Source organism: Taudactylus pleione, unplaced genomic scaffold (assembly GCF_031769625.1).
Source record: "Taudactylus pleione unplaced genomic scaffold, aTauple2 ptg000041l, whole genome shotgun sequence".
Lineage (NCBI taxonomy): Eukaryota > Metazoa > Chordata > Amphibia > Anura > Myobatrachidae > Taudactylus > Taudactylus pleione.
Window position 1 is genome coordinate 69,246,650 of NW_028284443.1, and position 19,163 is coordinate 69,265,812.

The 19,163-nt window shown below is 42.7% G+C and overlaps 1 protein-coding gene across 11 annotated transcripts in view; it reads left to right on the plus strand.

The window, feature by feature from the left end:
• The window catches only part of MYCBP2 (MYC binding protein 2), a 339,358-nt gene that overhangs the window by 245,272 nt on the left and 74,923 nt on the right, over positions 1-19,163 (plus strand). For 6 of the 11 annotated variants that reach the window (XM_088459230.1, XM_088459176.1, XM_088459189.1 and 3 more), the window contains 4 exons: positions 6,415-6,489; positions 10,225-10,449; positions 11,101-11,233; positions 13,787-13,909. In XM_088459230.1, coding sequence (XP_088315356.1) covers positions 6,415-6,489; positions 10,225-10,449; positions 11,101-11,233; positions 13,787-13,909 — 556 coding nt within the window. The remainder of the gene's footprint in view (positions 1-6,414; positions 6,490-10,224; positions 10,450-11,100; positions 11,234-13,786; positions 13,910-19,163) is intronic. The other 5 variants (XM_088459197.1, XM_088459212.1, XM_088459222.1 and 2 more) reach the window with 2 other exon arrangements.

Sequence of the window (19,163 nt, forward strand, 5' to 3'; positions counted from 1 at the left end):
GAGAGGTCCCCCTGTGCAGTTCCCCCAGGAGAGGTCCCCCTGTGCAGTTCCCCCAGGAGAGGTCCCCCTGTGCAGTTCCCCCAGGAGAGGTCCCCCTGTGCAGTTCCCCCAGGAGAGGTCCCCCTGTGCAGTTCCCCCAGGAGAGGTCCCCCTGTGCAGTTCCCCCAGGAGAGGTCCCCCTGTGCAGTTCCCCCAGGAGAGGTCCCCCTGTGCAGTTCCCCCAGGAGAGGTCCCCCTGTGCAGTTCCCCCAGGAGAGGTCCCCCTGTGCAGTTCCCCCAGGAGAGGTCCCCCTGTGCAGTTCCCCCAGGAGAGGTCCCCCTGTGCAGTTCCCCCAGGAGAGGTCCCCCTGTGCAGTTCCCCCAGGAGAGGTCCCCCTGTGCAGTTCCCCCAGGAGAGGTCCCCCTGTGCAGTTCCCCCAGGAGAGGTCCCCCTGTGCAGTTCCCCCAGGAGAGGTCCCCCTGTGCAGTTCCCCCAGGAGAGGTCCCCCTGTGCAGTTCCCCCAGGAGAGGTCCCCCTGTGCAGTTCCCCCAGGAGAGGTCCCCCTGTGCAGTTCCCCCAGAAGAGGTCCCCCTGTGCAGTGCCCCCAGGAGAGGTCCCCCTGTGCAGTGCCCCCAGGAGAGGTCCCCCTGTGCAGTGCCCCCAGGAGAGGTCCCCCTGTGCAGTGCCCCCAGGAGAGGTCCCCCTGTGCAGTGCCCCCAGGAGAGGTCCCCCTGTGCAGTGCCCCCAGGAGAGGTCCCCCTGTGCAGTGCCCCCTGGAGAGGTCCCCCTGTGCAGTGCGCAGTTCAATGAAGGTATCTGCCCCCCTAATAGGTGTGAGTGACCTGGGCATTAGGCCCAAGCCACTAAAGGGCAAATACGTGGGCCCTCCAGTGACCTGGGCCTAATGCCCAAGTCACACACCTATTTGGGGGGCATATACCTTCAGTTGGGCCTAATGCCCCCTATGTTGCCCGGGCCTTGTGCCCGCCTAGAGACCCACAGGCCTATTGCCTGAATTCATCCCACGGTGGTCGAGGAAGGAGTGAAAAAAGACCGGTGGCCCAAGGCCGCCTACCGGTACGGTGGAAGAGGCTGCGGGGGGGAGCTTCGTTAGCTCTTTCGCTTTCCTCCCCCGCAGTCCTCTTCGGTCCTCAGCTTCAGTCTTCTTCCACCGCCTCTTCCTTCTTGATCGCGCCGTCTTCTGGCCTCTTGCGCGGCCGCCGACACTGTTGCCGCACCGCTCTTCTCTTCGGGAGGTCTTCACTCCTCCCCTCCGCCGACGGACTAATCGTGTTCCCGCTCAGCAGCGTCTATTCAAGACGCTGCAAGTGGGCGGGGCAATGACGCAGCGAGCCACGATTGGCTCGTCGCGTCTGCCTCCTATTGGCTGCTGGACCGAGAGCCAAAGCTCGCGGCCAGTGCCAAACCATTGCCGCCGCTACTTGGCTTCCGGGCAGCTCAGCTCGCTCCCAGAGCAAAGCTTCTCCCGCTTCCACTGGTGGAATGGACCAGGCGGTCCCTTCCACCAGGTACCCGCCGCGGTGGCTTACCCGGCGCTGGGAACAAACACTGTCCCAGCGCCAGGCACGGACGCTGTGCCGATGCTGGGATCAGACACTTGATCCCAGCACGGCTTTCTACAGCAGCAGCCAATGAGAGTCTATCTGACTCTCATTGGCTGCTCTAACAGACAGCGTTGTGTCTGTTACTGCAGGGGGACGCGCTGTGCTGCAGCCAGCTGTCAGGGATTGGCCACAGCGCAGCGCGTCCCCGGGGACTTCAAAAAAGTGGGTCCCCGGTCCCCAATATGGGGTAGAATACGCGCTATAGCGCGTATTTGCGAACACTGCACACAGCAAATGTTACACATGATTACTTATAGTGGTTTGTTTATTGTGTTAGTAGGCTACAAGTGTGCTGTGAATGGGAGCGATGTGTGAGTGCATATGATTTGGTCGCCAGTCACTTACTTTTCATGTTGTGACAGACATTTTTCCTGCTACATACTGTAGCTGCTGTGTTGGATAACCTGACTCCTTGCATACAAGACAAATCCAATATAGTTACAAGGTGATGATGTGGGTCCCAGTGACAACATGCACTGATTTGCTAGATTGTGTCAGTGAATAGAATAATTTCAAATAAAGAATATAAACTTAAATGACATCTCTAAATTGTCTTAGTCACAAGAGTAACATTTATCTGACTAGATTTACATGATTACAGTCTACATAATTAAAGTTAAGGTGGGCTGTGCTAAAAGGAACCGAAAATTGGTCTACTGTAAATAAATTGGGTGCAGATTGATAGGTCTACATTAAAAGTTAGACAGTAAATAGGCCGACACCAGAAGATTGACAGTCAATAGGTCGAGGGTTAAAATGTTGACCATGACTTAGGTCAACATTCAAATGGTCAGCACAGAAAAAAAACATGAAATTGTGCCAGCCATTTGAATGTTGACCTTTTATCTTGTCGACCTAAGTCACTGTCAATCTTTTAACCTTGTCGACTTGATGTCAACTTATTCACTGTCTCCCATTTTTAGTATAGACCTACCATCCGTAAACCAAATAAAGTAGAGCAGTAGTCTCCTTCAAAGAAAAGGCATTTACATGTATGCTATAAAATAGCATTTCTTCAGAAAACCAAAAAGATAGGGGGGTTAATCGTTCTTTACAGATATCAAAATCATTCCAAAAGTTTTGGTTGACCACGTATGCATTTAGAATCACTAGATTCAAAGTGGGGGAATTTTTTTCTAGCCCACACTACGATAACATTATTGGTAATTCTATAATGTGATTTTTTTTTTGTTAATCCTATGCGCCATGGGGTATAGAGACGATCCCTGCAGTATAACCTTTGACTCTTTAAATACACCTTTGTATTTCCCCAAGTATTGTCCCATCTTGCATTTTTTTTTTCTCTTGTGCCTTATTTTTTGAGATGCGGTTTTGACTCTCAAAGTTCTTTTCAGCCAAATTAGTGTAAGTTCGGATTTATGTTATTTGCTATCAATAACACGTGAAAGCCAGATAGCCAATAAGATGCCACTTTTGAGATCCGAACACAACCAAGTAAACCCAAACCGCTCATCTCTACTTATTTTAAGCTTGATTTTATTTAAGTTTCAACGCCATCACTGATCACTACAGCGCTGCCACTGGCATACCTTGGACTCCTCATCGAAGATGGCATCCAAGGTAATACCCATCTCACCATCTGATGGGAGGCAGTCAGTTGAGTACAAGCTTCCTGTGGCCATCTAGTGAGAAGAATCAGGGGGAAACCTCAGTTAGGGAGCCCCACAATAGGTATTGTTCTCCCCAGGCTGTTTTTTGCGGGTGCACCACCCGGCAAGAAACAGCCTACCACCTGGCATTTTGGGAGCCTGCAAGTGAGGCCAGTATCTGGGAGCTGTATAAAAAGGACGAGATCATACATAATTTGCAGCTTTTTCATAATCAGACGACTGGGCCATTAATAAGATAAGAGGAGAATTAATATATAAAATGTTATTTCAAGTTGAAATTATTATAAGGTCCGGGTTTAAAACATTTTATTATTGCGAAGGCCCCCACCCGGCTACTTCTTGATGCCACCCGGCTGGAAACATTTTCTTGGGAGAACACTGGGTATTGCTCAGCCAAAGCAGTGCCCTTAGAGGACTGTGTCTGAGATTGTGCTGGGTCCTGGGGGTAGACTGCATAGCACTGTCTCCTTGATGGGAACAGTTCATGAACTGAAGCCCTCTAAAAGACAGGCACATTTACAGCAGTTACCACCCCTCTTCTCCTGAAACCTCAGCTGCAGGGAAATACAGTATTCTAGAACTGGGATGGTTTAGCTTATGAGTGAGTTAGTGTTATAATTCGCATGTTATTGCTGAATTTGCTCTGTATCAGTCTTCTCTATTTAACTGGTTGTATCTAGTAAAGAGAAAAGGGTCTAGGACTGGCCTTTGTCAGTGGATTTTTATACATGTGTTCAATTTCATCCCAGGTTCTCCAGTGGGCAGTCAGACACATTCCACCCTTTGCTGACTCTCCTGTGTCTGCAGCTTTCTCCATTGTTTTGGCAGAAACAGTCTAGGCTATTTCCCTGGCACAGTCTTTTCCTGAGCTCACCAGCAGTTACGGAAAGGAAACTGTCCCTCTACTAATTCTCTGAATCTGCGGCAAGTGAACCTCTACACAGAATTTCAGACAGGTACCAATAGTCCCCCAAGTGGTGCCGCTAGTCGAACCTCTGGATATAGGTCCTGCTAAAGGTGCGTACACACGGTACGATATCTATGAAGGATAACTATATTGTTCAACCATAAAGCGTTCATATCGTTCACTTTTATGCAGTGAACAACCAACGATGCGCGTTCCCGCATGGACCATAACAATATCTATGGTTGTCCTTACATGCAGGCCAACTTGGATGATTTCATCACGATTTGCAAGTTCAGAGATGTGGCTCACTGAAAGATATCTATCATAGATCTCTTCCAGTGTGCACACCCAATATTGTTTGTCCGCACTGCAGAAAAGTTCAAGGGAAATCATTCAGCGATATTGGTGGTTGTGCAGATTGTACCGTGTGTACCCAGCTTAGGTCTGTGCAGGGTCTCTTAAAGTTTCCTCCTGTTTATAGAGGTTTCGGGAGATCTCTTCAGGAGAGCAGTGCTGGAAATGCCAGAGTCTTACGTTGGTCCCATCCTGAGGATGGTCGCTTTCTGAGTGATTCTCGCATGAAGAGATAATGAGGGATCAGACATTGATGTTTCCTTGTGTTTTCATGAGACTCCTGTGAAATGTTTATAGGGGGGTTTTTTTAAGTGAACAGTTTGTTTAATGAGGCAAGGACTAAACTTGTAACAAAGCTTATAAACATTTTATCTCGTTAGACATATCTGAGTATTATAATTATTATACTTTATTTATATGGCACCACAAGGGTTCCGCAGCGCCTCACAAAGTACATAAACAAATGAGCAAACACAAAAAGTGACTTGCAGTACAAAACAATGCAGGATAAGGTTATAGTTTATATACATTGCTGCAATAGCAGTCATAACACACAAAAATAAGCAGTAGGACGTCAGCTACCAAGTGTTAGATGCCCTTGTGGGGAGTTTGGAGTAGATGATAGTAAAAATGAGGGAAGGAGAAGCATATGAGGGAAGAGAGTCCTGCTCGTTGGAGCTCACATTCTAAAAAGTACATTATAAAATATTTTTTAGGGTGAGGTGGGAAATAAAGAAGTCATTCCATATATTCCAATAGATGAAGCTTTTGGAATCACTGGCTTAAGGCTCTAATACAGCCAAATGTATAAAGCTTATAACCAATATTAAATAATGAATTTCCCTACACATTGTGCTTATAGAGGGGAAGAGCAAAGATTTATTTAAAGAATTTAACAAAGCCTCTATATGCCAAAGGTCAGAGAAAACAAAAGAATTCTATCACTTAATTGCAGTGTATACAATTCTAGAGAGTATATAAAATAATTTATCATTGGATTTATTGGACTCCTGAAACTGTTTTATTTTCTTGTCTGTTTGGCGGTTTTTTATTGTTGTCTATATCCCATAGTGAAGTGTCCCCTTAGGGAATCAAAGAAAAGGTTTAACACAAGTATAAAGATCCTGTTTTAACTCTTTCAAATGTGCAGCATCAAAACAAGTGTGGAAAGATATGAAATCAAGAATAGTATCAATAATTGTAAAACTGGGTAACAAAAATCCTCACCTTAAGAGCAGTTAGGCACACATTGGTTTTACTGAACTCCAAAGCGCCAATGAGACAGTCTTGTCTGCTCTTTAGAAAATGGTACAGTTGTTGCCACTGGTTATAACACATATAAACTACTGTTTTAGCACATATATTCCATATTTTAATTAATTAATATGTTGCACTTGTCCGAGGATGGTTTAGCAAACTCTACTTTGTTGTGGATTGAGTTTTTTATTTCTGTTAACCTTTTTGTAACTTGGGATTGTGTGTGCGTGTTTGGGCCTTCCATTGTGGGTTTTTTTGTAAAACAACACACTTTACTGAAATTATTTATATTACTAAAATGGCAGAATGCTCAGTGCTATTCATATATTCTGTATAGGGCAAGATCTCTGTAATGGCAGTAGTCTGCGTGATTGTCCTAATTGTCATGCATTTTTAGGCTTTACATTATTTGAAAATTCTCCTGTTGGACCTTGTTCAATCGTTCTCCTATGAATGGCATGACACACTACATCCCTTCCAAGCTTTGCAGTTGGCCTCACTCCTCATGTGATTGTGGAGTCATTACTAAATATGTTGTACATTCCAGAAAGTGCTCAGTCGTTTATTATGTATTCTTCTGCATTAATGGTATATTATGCACCTTGCTACTCCCTCCCCATTTTCTCTGTTGATATTTCTCTCTCAAACTCTGTTGCTCAGAATATCTTTTATGCTAGCCATGGAGCCAGGGACTTGGACTTTTTATCTTGGACTTCTAAAGCTTTTTTCCCTCAGGTGAGTTACTCTATACCTGCTCTCACCAATCTTGTATTTCTGTCATATGTCACATCACAGTTCCGGAAGCCATTGCTTGTCTGTGTTATTCTGCTGAGCTCCTCTCCTGGTATATGTATATATGGCACAGAAGAATATTTTTAAATTACCATTCCCTAATTGAAATGAAACCATGTTGGGTCTATTCATGTAAATGTAGATATATAGATTTGATTTTCTATACCAGAGAGTGAATGAAAGGTAGACTGGAGAAGGGGGTAAGGCAGGAGTTCAGAAAACCAGAGAGTAGTAGATTGCGGTAGCCTAGATGAGCGATCAGGAGGGCATGAATGAACGTTTTAGTAGCTTCCAGTATGAGAGAGAGGCAGATCCTGGAAATATTGCAAAGGTGAAAGCAGCAAGACCCTGGACCATTGAACAGTCTCTAAACTGCTGGATCCTCTGTTACATCCCTTGTAGTAATAATCTAATACTAGCTCATTACTGTTGATTAACACTTACAGTGGATCTAGTGGTGCTGAAGAGCAGGGGAATACCAGTATTAGTCATTCACCCGTAGTATACTCTGATGATGGTACCAGTGGACCCGGAATGCTTCCACACTGGAAATTACCAGTTTTAATAGAATGTAGTTTGTTTTAAGCATCTTTAGTCCCTTTTGATTCCAGTATAAGAATACTTGGGTATATTGCTGAAATCATAGTAGGATGATGATAATGGTGTATGTTCTTGCAGTGTAAGTGTGCCTAAAATGGTACTGGTTTAACTACAGTATTTGCACATTAACCTACATTCTATGACGTTTTAGTGACTAGTAAGAACTTTTTAGCATGTTGTTTTTTTTGTGAGTTAAACAGGCTGAAAGACATGAGCACAGTTTTCCATAAGTGTTTGCTGTCAAGATGCAGGCTTGTTAGCTAGGATGCTCATACCTATATGAATTGCATGATCTCGATATTTGCAAAGGCAAGAACACAGAGGGCGATTTAATTCAGTGCTAAGTTGAATAGATTCGGAAGAAGTTCCTGGAGCTATTCAATTGACCGCGCTTGCCCTGCACTTAGTTGGGAGATGCCGGTTACTGTGCCTTAAGATGGGCGTTTAGTCGCAGTGACTATCATTCTCCGCCTTAAATGCCGGCCGCATGATCTTTGGTGTTTTTTGAATTTTATTTTTTACTACATAGAATTAAAATTGAATTAAAATAGAATTGTTTTGTTTTACTTTAAATGATATTAAAAACGTATTTACTGTGTATGGGCTTAATTGTCTACCTCATCCAGGGGGGTTACAGATTGTTTGGTAACCTGTAATTACTGACTGCTTTTACCAGCACATCTTGGCCATGCTAGACACATGCCAACTTCATAATGGAGCCCTCATTGTTAGAATAGTTGCTGCCACCACTGATTGCTTCAGAGTGGTGTGTGTAACGGCTGCTGCTTTTCCCACTGACCGCTTACTTTACATCTGATGTCCATAGATTGTTGTCCCTGCACACCGGGTTTAACATAAGGGATAGATTATGGTGTTGACTCTTATTTGTTGGTCACATGAATGCGACAAATGTAGGCATCTTTCAGATATAGGACATGATCTTTAGTATTAATGAGGTTATTTATTTGCCCAGAAATATACGTAGACACAATATAGTCTTAAATGTAGTGGATATTATAAATCTTTACAATGGGACATTTTTGACCTTTTATAAACAATTTCATACACTGACAGGGAGTAATCCATATGCTTTTAATCTGCATAGTATGGGAAGAGGAGCACTGAATGCTGATAAGATTCCATGTCCTCTTTCCTGCTATTTGTTAAAAGCACTAATATTTTGAACTGATGAAAAATTTATTTTCTATATGCCACTGTGGCATTATGTCAGTAATTCTGTATCTATGTCCATTAAATATCTTTCTTTTTGCATTTTTTGTTTTTTATTAATATAGTTCTTAGTTATGCATTATGAGCATGCTGTTGCAGTTACAATGTTCCTACTATAAGAGGGCTAGTTAGTGGCGTTACATTGTGAGATCATCCCCTTGTGCCATGTTTTATATAACACAAGCAGAAATTCCTATTCTGTTTATTCCCCACTTAACAACTCTGTAGTGATCTGTGCATTAAATGTTTTTTTATCCAGTAAGCGGCATTGTACTGTGTCATAGGGAAACAAAAAACTTAAACTGCCATATGATTTAAAGTAGGGCTTTTCAATTCCAGCTCTCATGCAATTGGTATGTGGATACAGGTGGGAAAGTTACTGACCACTTTCCGGTTATTAAGGACTAGAGTTGAAAATCCCTGATTTTCAATGTGTGGCTGAAGTCCACTAAAACAAGAGAAGCAATGTTTTCAGTCAAGGACAATGTACAAGCCCAATGCAAGAGATCATTTGAAGGTGGAAATTATTCTGTTAAACTGATGTAGTATCTGAGGAGTAAAGTGTAGGTGGATACAGTGTGGTCTGTTAATCCCTGCATAGGGCCGGATTCTGAATCACATGCACAGTGACCGCAGTTGTGATTATCCGCGCTACACACGTGTTCCCTTCTTTCTGACGGAATCTGTGCACCCAGCATAGCTTGGTGTATGTCTGCATGATAATGATGACTGTTGCTCTTTTCTGTGGAGCCTTAGGGGGTGCTGTAACCACACACCACATGAAACGCACAGCTGCGGGAATCCCATTGAGTTTTCACACTCACAATGAGATAGCAGAAACAGGCCCATAGTCTGAAGCTCAGGCCACAACTTAATTTTTTATTTGATCTGCTAAGAACAGACTGACGCCATGTAGTAGAGTTTTATCTGCGTATGTGACATTGCTTGGCGGATGTATTTATTTGAAAATGAGATTAAAGTTTCCTTTTAATATAGAGAAGAGATCTTAATGTTTGTATTATTTACTTCATCCCTATTGGCAAGACTTCCGTTTAACCTTTGCTCATTCTTACATAAACTAGCAGTGCAGAAGATTTTCATATAAAAAAAGAAATAGTAAATACTGGACTACTTTTTTTTCCCACCTATTGAACTACAGGCTTCATACTGGACTACTACATTGCCTCACCGATATGGATTATAGACCAATATTGTACCCATTTCTATTTTGCAACTTTTATAAATTGGTATGAGATTTGCTTGAAAGGAAGCAACCTTTAGCAATTTGGGTCCAAGCGGTTAGTTGAATTTGATCTGTAATATTGATTTTTTTTTTTCTAAGTGTACGTTCAAACACTTAAGTTGTATTGAAATAAACAGTAACAACTGTAAGATTTCTACTTTGGTTTGACATTATCTGACATTCCTGATATTTAACAGGTGCTCCATTCTGCATGAAGGCTACTTACACTAAGCTCAAGCATATTAGCCACATTGCAAAGAATCACCTACTACAATAATTTTCCTAGGAGAGGAAAGACAGTGAGGGTCCCCAAAATATTAAGATTTTACTTTAGCCAAATAACAATTAATGTAGGTGTTGGGTGGAGGGAGGGTGTCATGCAGTTAATAATAAAGTGACAGTGTGTAATGCTATTGATGTTTCTGTAAGTGGGCAATCTACTTCTGAAAATACTGCTACAATAGAAATCTCGGCTCAAACCATGGTAAACTTAAAATTGCTTTTGGTTTATAAAACGTATGTAGAATAATTTTTTTTGTATCTTGAAATATGTAGATTGGACAATGGACAGTAATGTGGTATACTCTGCTCTTCTATTTTTCTAGGATCAGGTAGTAAATGCAGAGGATATACTGAAAGACTTCAATGTGCATTGTGCACAGGAGATGACGATGGGAGAACATGAAGTCCCAGTTCTTAGGGGTGGACCAGGATTCTACAAGGTAGTGAAGACTGGGCCCTCTGGTCACAACATCAGAAGCTGCCCAAACCTAAGAGGTATCCCAATTGGAATGTTAGTACTGGGAAACAAAGTCAAGGCTGTGGGCGAGGTATGGACTCTTATAGCTACAGTTCATGACTTAAATGATGCAGCTTTTGTCATTTTAATACCAAAAGAAAAAAAGCAAATTTTTCTTTCCTTATTCTCCTTTGTGTTAGGTTTTGCATTGTGCTAATATTTGCAAAACTTGCATTTGTTAAATTTCTATAAGGCATTTGGAATATTTACTGACCCCAGTCATTGTATGAGTTGAACAAGGGTATAAGTGTGTGCTGTACAGTACTGATTAACTTGCTGCTTTATAAAGGTGTAAGCCTTTTCACCTTTTGTTTATGGAAGAAACCTCAAAGTCTGTCTTAACGCTGTTTCTTTACAGTGACAATGTGTCATTTTCTACATAAAGTTTGCTCAGGGTGTAGTGTGTCATGCTATTTCTCAATCCACTCATGGAATATGTGGATGCCTTGGTTGAAATCAGGACAGTTTCCTGCTATGCTTGCCATTTGTTTGCTGGTTTGCTCTTTTATGTGCTGTTTAAAAATATCACTTTGCATACCTTAACTTAAGCCTGTGTCATGCTGGAATATCCATTTATGCTCCGATTCATAACATTGCATGCAGCAGCCATTAATGTTTATCACATGATGCATTGAAATGGTTAAGATCTCCATGAATCTTGTGGTTTCTGTTTCTGTGCCAGGTGGTCAGTTCAGAGGGTACATGGGTACAGCTGGACAAGAACAGCATGGTAGAGTTCTGTGAAAATGATGAAGGCGAGGCTTGGTCCTTGGCTAGAGATGCCGGTGGCAATCAATATCTCCGTCATGAGGATGGCAAGTTCTAAACATTTAACTGTCATATCTACTTTACATTTAGAATATCAGTCATCTGATTACTTTAGTCTGATATTTCCATAATAAATTGTGATTTATGCTCTGAAAACTACATCCTGTAATCCTGTAAATAAGCTTGGGGCACAAATGCAGAATTAAGTTTTGCTCTGACACTCCACCGTGGGGTATACTGTGTGTGTGTGTACTGGTACAGCTTGTATGTCAACCGCATAAAAATGCTACTACATTGTCCCCTAGTCTGTATAAGTACAATTTATAAACTCACTCACTTTAAATTGCTGCGACTGAAGAAAACCATACTACATGTAAAGATTTGATTGTATGGAAAGAAATATGTACATGAGTTAACTAACCCTCCAAGTGACCCAACTAGGTATTTCATTGACCCTAGCCATTGTCAAATAACTTGCCTTAGCCCTATTAACAGAACTTTTTTTTTTTTACTTTGTACTCTGCAAAGATTAATTGAAAAAGTGTTTTTTGCAGCCTTTTGATACCCTATTGTATGGAAGATAAGGGTCAGTGACAGCTGTTATCAAAACACTGCATGGCAGGTGTACTGCTTTATCCTTCTCTAGAGATCGATACCAGTCCTGACAGTGGAGAGTTACTGGGCAACTGCTGAGGTTACACCCCACATTTCTGCCACTTATTATAAGGAGATGTCAATACTAAAATAAAAGTAGCTGAAGTTCTTTAAACCATGTAACTAAACATTATATATTACTTTGTTCACACTTCATGTAGACACAAGCCAAAAGATGCAGTATTTATATTTTGTTCCATATACCGTTTTTAATTCTCCTATCCAACTCCCATAGTTTTCAGTCAGGGGGTCTATGACCTTCAAATGCTTTGTGATAGCTATCTAAAATCTTAATGCTTGTGTCAATCAATTTCCAAAATACCGGTATCTATAGTCCAAATTCATTGGTACTAGAAGTTTCTAGATAAGGGTATTTTCCCCATAATACCTGTTAAGTTTTCTACAGTTCTTTTGAAAAATACCGTGGGCTTTTCCCACTCTTCCCCTGACATTAATATGTAGTTTAGCCTTAGCTGTTTGTAGCTCCTGTAGGAGAAGCCTCTTGGTAAATCAAGTTAGTGTTCACTCTAGAAGTTTTATGGGCAGGTTGCTGACCACTGAGGAGGGTCCTTTTTAATTTTGAAGGGTAAAATTTTGAGTGTGACGCTAAAGCTGTGTGGTGTATTATGAATTGTGGGTATTAATGTGTAGCATAGTATTTGTAATATTGAAATATTTCTCATGCAACGCCCCACATGCCCCATCAATGCTCTTTGCCTTTACCATATGCCATCAGGCACCCCACATACCTCTTCAGACCCTCAACATGCCCCTTCGGACACCCCACATGCCCCTTTGGACACCCCATGTTCCCCTTCGGCTGCTACTTCAGTGCCCTCCCACATGCGCCAGCAGTGCCCCTTCGAACAAAGCAGCTTTACAAACCTGTGTGTAGATTCAGCAGGGAAAAACACTGTCCACCAGAAAGGGGGATAGTGCAACCTTCAGACACAAGGAAATTTGGAAGCCCGTGTGATCCGGCCAGGGTGCAGTAATGACGCAGTGGGTTATGCAAAGATGGGATCTCTAATGCAGGCAGAGAGTTGCATGATGCCTCAATATCTGACACACTTCTGCTCTAAAGTTGGCCACTGCTCAGTGTGAACCCAGACTGCGGGGAGCACCTGCCAGGCAGGACACTCCCAGGTGGCAATGGAGCTTCTGTAGTTAATAGTTCCAGGAGAGAGCATCATAGTACAGGTTGAGTCTCCCATATCCAAAATGCTTGGGACCAGGGGTATTTTGGATAACGGAATATTCCGTATTTTGGAATAATTGCATATCATAATGAAATATCTTGGGAATGGGACCCCAATATACACACAGAATGCATATATGTGTTATATGCACCTTGTACACATAGCCTGCAGCTCATTTTATACAATATTTTCAATAATTTTGTGGCTCAAGCAAAGTTTGTGTACATACATTAAATAAATTTATGTTTCATTTACACCCTATACACACAGCCTGAAGTTAATTTTATACCATATTTTTAATAATTTGTGCCTTAGACAAAGTTTGTGTACATTGAACCATCAAAAATCAAAGGTTTTATTATCTCAGTCATGCCAAAATTATTCCGTAATTCGGAATATTCCGTATTTCGGAATATTTGGATATGGGAGACTCAACCTGTAGTTGAAAACTGTACTGTGTTCCAGCGTCGCCCTCCATAGTGCTCCAGAAGAAGGCAGAGGGCATATCTTAACTTCTAAAATGGGCAGGGCGCTGCACCCCTGCTCAAACAGCCCAGCGGAAGCACTGGAAATCCTATATGTAGCTCTAGCATCTCAGTAGTGCTATGAGTAGGACCGATGCATGGTAGAATCATACAATCTTAGGTGAACTCTCAGAAAGGCTGACTGGCTGCCCTGACCACTTTCCTAGGTCTCTTGGCGGAATTTTGCAGCTAGTGAATTATGTATCTGCTTTTCCTTTCTCAGAGCAAGTTTTGGAACACAGCTCTCAGACTCCGCCCCCAAGTCCATTTTCCATTCAGATATTCCGTCGTAGTGCAAGTGGAAGCATCATACCAGGATTTGATTATGGTCTTGGAAATAACAAAGGTATGTTTTGTATTTCTTGTCTATTAACCTATATTAGTTTATAGTACAATAGTATGAGTGACTTTTTAAGTAATTGTATAGTGAGTGGATTTAATATAGATGGTTTCATACAGATAGCCCAGGCTGCTACTGCTAACACTGATTTCTTTCTATTGCTGTATTCAGAAACAAAATTGAACAGGGTTCTGTTTTTTATTACAAATGTTATCACAATAAAGCAATGTATTTTCATATGTAGCACTTTTTTCTAAAAATCTTCTCATAATTTTAATTACCCAGTAAACTGAAAGTAATCCGTTACACAAGTGATTCTTCAATTATATAACTGGGAAAGCTGAATATGTTGTCTCCTAGTTTTTTGCATCATAATGAAATATTGTTTTTGTTCTGGCTCTTTGTATAGAGAGATAAATAATGAGTGTTGCACACAGTGTTGGAATGGGGCATGAAGGGCCCACCGGGAAATGCAGTGGTAGGGGTCCAAGCTTAAGGGTGTGGCCAGCCACCACAGAGGGACTTAGCCAACCATTTGAGAATACAGTCACAGAACAGGGGGTCCTTTGTAAAGTAAGGGACAAGGGTGTGCTAGGACAACCACATTGATCAGCTGGAGGGCTAATCTTGGTGTAGTTTCCATACAAACAAAACAAGCACCCAAGTTAATCCATGATCCTGCTCCACAGAGAAGGGGTGGGGCCCACCAGAGATTTCCCCTGTACTCCTGTGGGCCAGTCCGACCCTAGTTACACACAGCAGGTGGCAGTGTGTGATGCTCGGAGTTCTCTTCTCCCATCACTCTCCATCTCTATAGTCTCATAATAACTCTGCTTAGAGTTTAGTAAAGGGAGTGGTGGCAATAGTGGTGGAATTTAGATATTTAACTCACACACACGGGAGGAAGTAATGTCTATATAGACAACAAGAAAATTTGGCTGTTCAACTGCCCTTGCAGCAGTGTTTGTTGCTGAATGTAGTGGAAGTTTTTCTGTACAGTTTAATACGAATGTTTATCTTTATAATTTGATCAAAGAAAATAGCTTTTAAAATGTTTACTTTAACTCTTTCGTATGTTAATAAATCATATGGGAAAGATTTGTTTCAAAAATGGGTTTCTATTAAAACGACAGAGCCTCTATTTTACAGCTCCTAAAGCTAGTCATGTCTGCTGATTCCAGTTAGAAAAACTGGATGCCAAGGTTTAATGGGCACCTAAATCACAGATTGAGCAACAGTGGCATCACCACACTGAGCGCAGGCATTTGACATGGAGGGGCAGAAGGTGACTGCTGCTTACCTTGCAGCTGATGCTTCTCAATTGTAGTGATAGGTTGGGAATGATGTCACAGACCCGCATGCATCTGCCAAAAGAGAAGATGATGCCACCAGCCCCCTCTTCACGCAAGTTAAAAAGCTGGGGCATGGCGTAGTGCCTGGAAATAATGGTATACCGTGTGCTTGCACCATCTCTGAAGCTAGTACAGTGCATGAGTTGCAATATGCTTTTGGCTGATGTTAATACCAGTGTATATCTCTTTTTATAAAGAGATTACAGTTTATCTTTGTATTTATTTAAATCTATTTTGCAATCACTGATTAAACTACTTGAAGCCGGCGTAGCTATGTTATGTACAGGATCTACACTCATTCAGCACATACAATTTCTTTTTATTTTGTTTTAAACTACTTCAAAACCAGGACAATTTTAGGTTAATTTCATTAATCTTCTACTGCATCATAAGAATTGTCTTGTCCTCGCACCCGAACTGAATTATGGATACCCAATTAATAGGTGTGGTCACATGGCAACCAGAGATATGCTTTCATCTTCTTAGCACCACTAGCTACATGTCAGTGTAATTAGTTGCTGTGTTACAGCCCTATTTCCTGTGCACTGTTTTATAATTGTTTCCCTCTGTGTACTCCACCAGGGTACATATTGATTTGCAGTAATTGTGTTGCGCAGACTTCAGTCACTGCTGAATTTACTGTATGTGATCTGCATTGAGCGCAAGCCCTAGACATATATAGTTTTTTTTTTTTATTGCTAATTGCGGGTGACATAACAATGGGGCAAGTAATTTACTATAATGTTCCTTTTGGAATACAGATGTGTCCACATCTTACCTCTGTGCGCTACAAGTCCCTTTAAACAAACGCGTGAGGGCTGTGCGTCTCTGTAGCGCTGAGCATCTTTTCCTGCAAGTTTTTACCTTTTGAAAGGGTCTTTTTCGCACAATGATGCATATAGAGCACACAAGCAACTTCTGCAGCATGCCTATATTCTGTGTGCGACTGTGGGTGTATCTGCATGCGAAATGCTAGGTTACAGTGTCAGTGGCTGTGATACTGTAACGTAGCGCTTCGCATTCAGATGCAGTCCAAACAGAATATAGGCATGCCGCATACCATTTTAATCAGCAGAAGCTGATTAAAAGCGTCTTCTAAACACATCGATGTGTGAATAATATGCTTTGGAAGGGAAAAAATCATACGAAAAGACGCTCCATGCTACCGAGTCACGCCATGGATGGCACGACTAGAAGGGCTGTTTAATGCGCAAAGTAGTAAAATGTATGTGGACACGCCTGTATATTCTATTTTTCCAATTCTGGATTATGCTGGAGTGGAGCCATAGACTTGATCAAATGAAGAGAAGGCATCAGCGTAAATTTCTGTTTATTCTGTTTATTAACCCCAGAGAGGATTACATATTGGATCTCTAACATCTGTTTTTAGAAATTCTGAAAAAATATGGACATTTACGTCCATGGTCCATCCACATATAGCGATTGTATGTTCATTGTGCCCATATGCTCTATTTATACATCACGTGTGTATGTACCTTAGCCTTAATTTTTTTTCTTGTTTTAAAATTCATCTGTAATCTATCTTCATCGTTTTCGTTAATCCTTTCAGTGTAAATTTTCACTATTTAGCAAACTATAGTTGTATTATCATTAATCTACTTTTAGATTTGCCTGTTTGTTTTTTATTAATTTTTCTTTCTCCACTAGGGGGCTCAGGAGCAACTCTGGGTATAGCCTGGAGAGGAGAGTCTGGGCACCAAACAGTTAAATACAAATACCCACAAAGCCCAGGCTCTTCTCCACTATACACCATTCCCAGGTAGAGGCCCTTCAGTTTTGAGTTTGGTGCCGGAAGGAGCTGGGCACCAATTTTTATTTTTTTTTTGTCTTGAGAGGGGAGGGTGGGGAGCTACTTCAGGTGGTGCCCTGAGGTTTTGTTTCAATTTTATTGATTTTATTTTTCATAATTTCTTCTGAGTGTGCAGTGGAAGACGCCCCGTCTGCTACTCCAGCGCCGGAGGCCGCAGCACTGGCGACTGGGCCAGTGACTTCGGCCGTGGTCTCCTCTGCTTCGGTCGCTCTACAGGGACAAGGTAAGCTGAGGCTCCCTGCATGCAGGGTGGCGCGAGTTCTTGGCTCTCACCGCCGGAGCAAGAGACCTCCGGCGGTGCTGGCAGGTGGAGGCTCCCCGGTTCACCACGCTCTCCACTAGACCACCAGGGATATTTGTGTGGTACAGGGGCTGCTTAACAAGCAGCGGCAGCCATATTCCCTGACGGTTTTGCCAGAAGGGGGAGGCACTTTTCCCTTGTGGCCATTAAGCCCCAGGTGCTTCCTCACTTCTCTCCTCACCCTCCTAGACGTTGGGCGGCCATTTTACTTTGCCTGCCTCAGCGCTGGAGAAGTTTTGGCTCCGGTCTCCTTTATAGCCTGCTCCCTGCAGCTGCTCTTAATTTCTGCTCCTTCCTGCTATTTAGCTGGATTATTGAGCTATTTAGCCCACTATTCTGCATAAGAGATCTGTATGCATGTGAGTAAGTGTACCCTTTATTGTGTGCCTGTACCTGCTGTTAATGGTCACTGGGGGAGCATCCCTTGCAGGGATGAGTACAGTATGCATATATATCTATATTCTATAATACTGACACTGCTTAAGGACCTTTTTTGCTTTACTTACTCTTCCTTATTTCATTACGGTGTGTGTGTGTGGGTGGTAATTTCTGAGACTGCTAAAATGTCCAGAAATAAGTATACCAAAGAGACAGGCACTTCGGCACTGCGCACATGCAAGAAATGTCGTCTTATTTCTCCTCAGGATCCAGAGCACGATGGCCTGTGTATTAGTTGCTTTGGAGCTCTGCAGCAGGTGGTTGCGCCCATGAATTCTAATCCAGAACTGGTTTGGGCGTCACACCTGACTCCGGTAATGTCGCTATTTGTAGACCGTATGTCACTCCCAGTACCGCCTGTCCCTGTCGTGGTGCCACAGCTGCCCATGGCTGAGCCACCCTGGATGCAAACTTTTGCACAGTCACTACAAGGGTTGGCTCAGGTATCCACATCCTTTCAACAGATGCTTGATCAGGATAAAGCTCCTAGGCGTAGGCCTGCTTCACAAGAAAGCTCCACTCCAATATCTGGCTGAGTTTCAGATTCAGAAGTCTCTTCTGATGGCAAGGCTAGTGCTTCTATTGCACAGACAGGAAGCTGGAAAATTTCCTAAAGACAATTTATGTAATGCAGGTGCTCTTGCTTGTCCAGCCCTTGCATTGGCTTGGGTGGCTAAAGCTGTGGGCCGCTGGGCAGGCACTTTGGAGGAAGGTCTTACCTCGGGTGCACACTGAGGTGACTTAGTTACTATGGTTACACATGTGAGAGAGACACCTTATCTTTCCAAAGCAGCCAATTTTAACTTCTAAAATTTCTGCTTCAGAAGTTGCGGCAAGAAGAGCACTCTGGCTGTGTACCTGGAAGGCGGACACGAAATCTAGGAAGGCCCTTCCCTATAAAGGTGATGTCTTATTTGATCCAGAATTGGACAAGATTGCGACTACGCTAGCAGCTTCTAGATCTGCTTTCTTGCCATCGGGTTACCACCCCGAGATCCAGAACTTCAACATCTTGTTTCTTTCATCCTCAAGACAAGGCCAGAGGTCAACCTTTTCCCATAAGCCAGGTTTCTGCTTCAAAAAGTTCCAAGCCCTGAGGTAAGCAACCCTGGCTCACTAGACGTCCAGCTGCCAAGCCGGCAGACAAGCCTGCGCATGATGGGGCGTCCAGGGGACCTCGGAGTGGGAGGCAAGCTTCTTCGTTTTTCTGCAGTGTGGATGCAGACCACAATAGATGCTTGAGTCATAGGCATCATGTCTCAAGGCTACGCTCTCACCTTTCGGCAGCGTCCGCCTTCCCAGTTCTTTTCCACCGGCCTGCCTACACAGCCAGAAAAA